At 47.7% G+C, this 2,972-nt stretch overlaps 1 protein-coding gene across 1 annotated transcript; it reads right to left on the bottom strand.

Annotated features, from left to right (window-relative positions):
• Window positions 1–673: 673 nt before the first annotated feature.
• LOC114636065 (carcinoembryonic antigen-related cell adhesion molecule 20-like) lies at window positions 674–2,602 on the bottom strand (the record flags this gene model as incomplete). The annotated part of the gene is made up of 2 exons (XM_028784366.1): window positions 674–952; window positions 2,321–2,602. Coding segments are annotated over 2 exons (561 nt in total), but the record flags the coding sequence as incomplete, so codon positions are not given.
• Between the last annotated feature and the right edge of the window lie 370 nt (window positions 2,603–2,972).

Raw genomic sequence — 2,972 nt, forward strand, 5'->3', positions numbered from 1 at the left:
CTTTGGGGCAAGCACCTTTGCACCCTGAGCCATCATGCTGGCCCTTGTTAATCTCTTTAGGGTCTGTCGGCTACACTACAAGTTGCAGAATGCCTGAGACAGCTCTGTCCAGCCCCGAGATCCATGCCGGCATGCAAAAGGGTTCAGTGGTTCTCAACCTTCTCAGGACTACAACCCTTACAGTTCCTCATGTTGTGGTGACCCCACCACCACCACCACCACCACCACCAGAAAAAAAAAATTATTTTGTTGCTACTTCATAACAGTAATTTTGCTACTGTTATGAATTGTAATGTAAATTTTTGGAGATAGAGGGTTGCCAAAGGGCTGGTGAACCTACAGGGTGAGAACCACTGGGTGAACGGCTGACCACTTAAAAGGTCTGGCTTTCTCTTTTCCTTCCCTTTCCCTTTCTTCTCTTTTTTTCTTTTTTGTTACTTTTATGTGTTTGCCTTTTCAGATCATTGCTGACCTCAAATTTAAACTCCTTCTATCTTAGCCTCCCATGTGCTGAGATTATAAGTGTGTACCACTGCATCCAGAAAGAATTGACTCCTTAAAGAGGCAGGTATAGGGAAAGGAGGGAGAGAGGGAAGGAAAGAGGGAGGGAGGGAGGGAGGGAGGGAGGGAGGGAGGGAGGGAGGGAGGCAGAGACCCAGACCCAGCCACTCACAGTTGATGGTGAGCTTCAGGGGTTCGCTGCGTGCCTGGCTACCCCAGTTCCACACCTCACATTCATAGGGCCCAGTATCATTTCTCTGAAGGCCGTGGATGGTCAGGGTTCTGTTTTGGGATGACAGTGTCAGGTGCTCACTAGGCCTGAGCGGCTGACCCTTCAGATACCAACGGACATCAACCCCCTGGTGGCTGGTTTTGCAGGTCAGCGTCACAGAGGTGGCGTTCTCCACAAGGGACAAGGTTGGCAGCTCGATATACGGTGCAGTCACATTTTCTGGAAACACAGGGAGATACAGGTTCAGGATCAAGGAAGGATTCCTAAGACTTCTACACTGCCAGGGTGGTGCACGCCTTTAATCCCAGCACTTGGGAGGCAGAGGCAGGCGGATTTCTGAGTTCGAGGCCAGCCTGGTCTACAGAGTGAGCTCCAGGACAACCAGGGCTACACAGAGAAACTCTGTCTTGAAAAACCAAAAAAAAAAAAAAAAAAAAAAAAAGAATGTTATATGTTTTGTGTGGGAGAAAAGTTTGTGGAATTGGGGTGTGTTTATGGGGACTGTTGATTTTATGTCTGCTCTATGTGTTGTGTTGTGTGTGCATTATGACTGAATTGTATGCACGAGATGTACACACACTCTGTTTTACACACACACATACACATCTTGTATCTGAGTATGTGTTTCATATCTGTGATTTTGCATATATTATGGTACATATTGAATGTTCCTTACATGTTTTATGAGAGAATGCTATATGAATGGTATGCATATGTATGCTGCTTGGGCTTATATAGTTTTTGCTATTTGTTTTGTGGTATCAGGGACTTGACCTAGAGACTCCTAAATTCTAAACAAGTGCTTTTCCACTGAGCCATGCCCCCAGCCCCTCACTGGGGGACTGTAAATAGGCATTCTATCAAGTAGCTCAGTGGTATTGTGGAACAGGGCCTCACTAAGTTACACATACTGGCCTTGAACTCACATCTAGCATTGAAGGTTATTTGGGTTGTTTGTTTGTTTGTTTGTTTTAATTTGGGTGGGGAGATGGCTCAGTGGATATGGCTCGGTGTATGTCTTTGATATGCTTGCTCTGTATTTTGTATTGAGTATGTGCGTGTTATATGTATTTGTGTCTTCTATGACTGTCATATGCCTGAGGTTATGTGTTGTATATAAGTTGTAGGTGCCTGTTGTATGTGTGAGGGTGGCCCATGCTTATAGTCAGTCTTCTAATGTATATGGAGTGTGGATTGTGTTAGTTTACCTATAAAGACACACAACTCCTTCCTATCCAAAGAATCAAACCATGGGTACCCACGGAGAGGTAAGAAGGTCTTGAATATGTGCCAAGCTGAAGTTGTGTCCTTCCCTGAGATAAGAGCCGTGCACTGACACCTGTCACGTGAAAATCATCTGACCTCTGGTTCCTCCTCAAATACTGAGGTGGGACTGGAGTTTCAGCTTTTACTAGAGAGTGTGACAATTACCACTGACTGTTTCTTAAGAACACCACCAAGACTCCATACCCACCCAGGTAATCAAAGAGTTCCCCTAAAATCCCAGGCTAAGCCTCCAGTTCCACGTAAAACCTCAGCTTTTGATTCCTTAAAGAAGCAAAAGAGAAATCAGGAGATAACACTCACCAAGCACTTGGACTTTGACAACACCTAGGCGGGACAAGTTGGTTTTAGTGTTGGACACCAGGCACCTGTACATGCCCTCGTGTTCCCTGGACACAGCATGGATGGTGAGTGTTCCTGTGGTGGAGGGCTGGATGGAGTCAGTGGGGGGATACCAGGTATAGGCAGGGACAGGGTAGGACTGTGTTTCCACCCAGAAGTTCACGGTGTGGCCTTCCATCACCTCCACCACATCCCCAGTGGCTACTCCTGAGTCCAGCTTGATTGACACAGGGTCAGGACCATCTGAGAGGGTGGGAACAAGCATGGCAGAGGCCTTAGAATGAGTGGCAGATCACTTATGGGGGATACTGGAGATACTGCTTTCTTCCTGATTTAGTTACAAGGGGGTATGGGTCTGATGGAGGCGGGGTCTGATGGAGGTGGGGTCAGATGGAGGTGGGATCTGATGGAGGTGGGATCTGATGGAGGCGGGGTCTGATGGAGGTGGGGTCTGATGGAGGTGGGATCTGATGGAGGTGGGGTCTGATGGAGGTGGGATCTGACGGAGGTGGGATCTGACGGAGGTGGGATCTGACGGAGGTGGGATCTGATGGAGGTGGGGTCTGATGGAGGTGGGGTCTGATGGAGGTGGGATCTGATGGAGGTGGGATCT

The sequence above is a fragment of the Grammomys surdaster genome, unplaced genomic scaffold (genome assembly GCF_004785775.1).
Source record: "Grammomys surdaster isolate TR1022 unplaced genomic scaffold, NIH_TR_1.0 121678, whole genome shotgun sequence".
In the NCBI taxonomy this organism is placed as follows: domain Eukaryota; kingdom Metazoa; phylum Chordata; class Mammalia; order Rodentia; family Muridae; genus Grammomys; species Grammomys surdaster.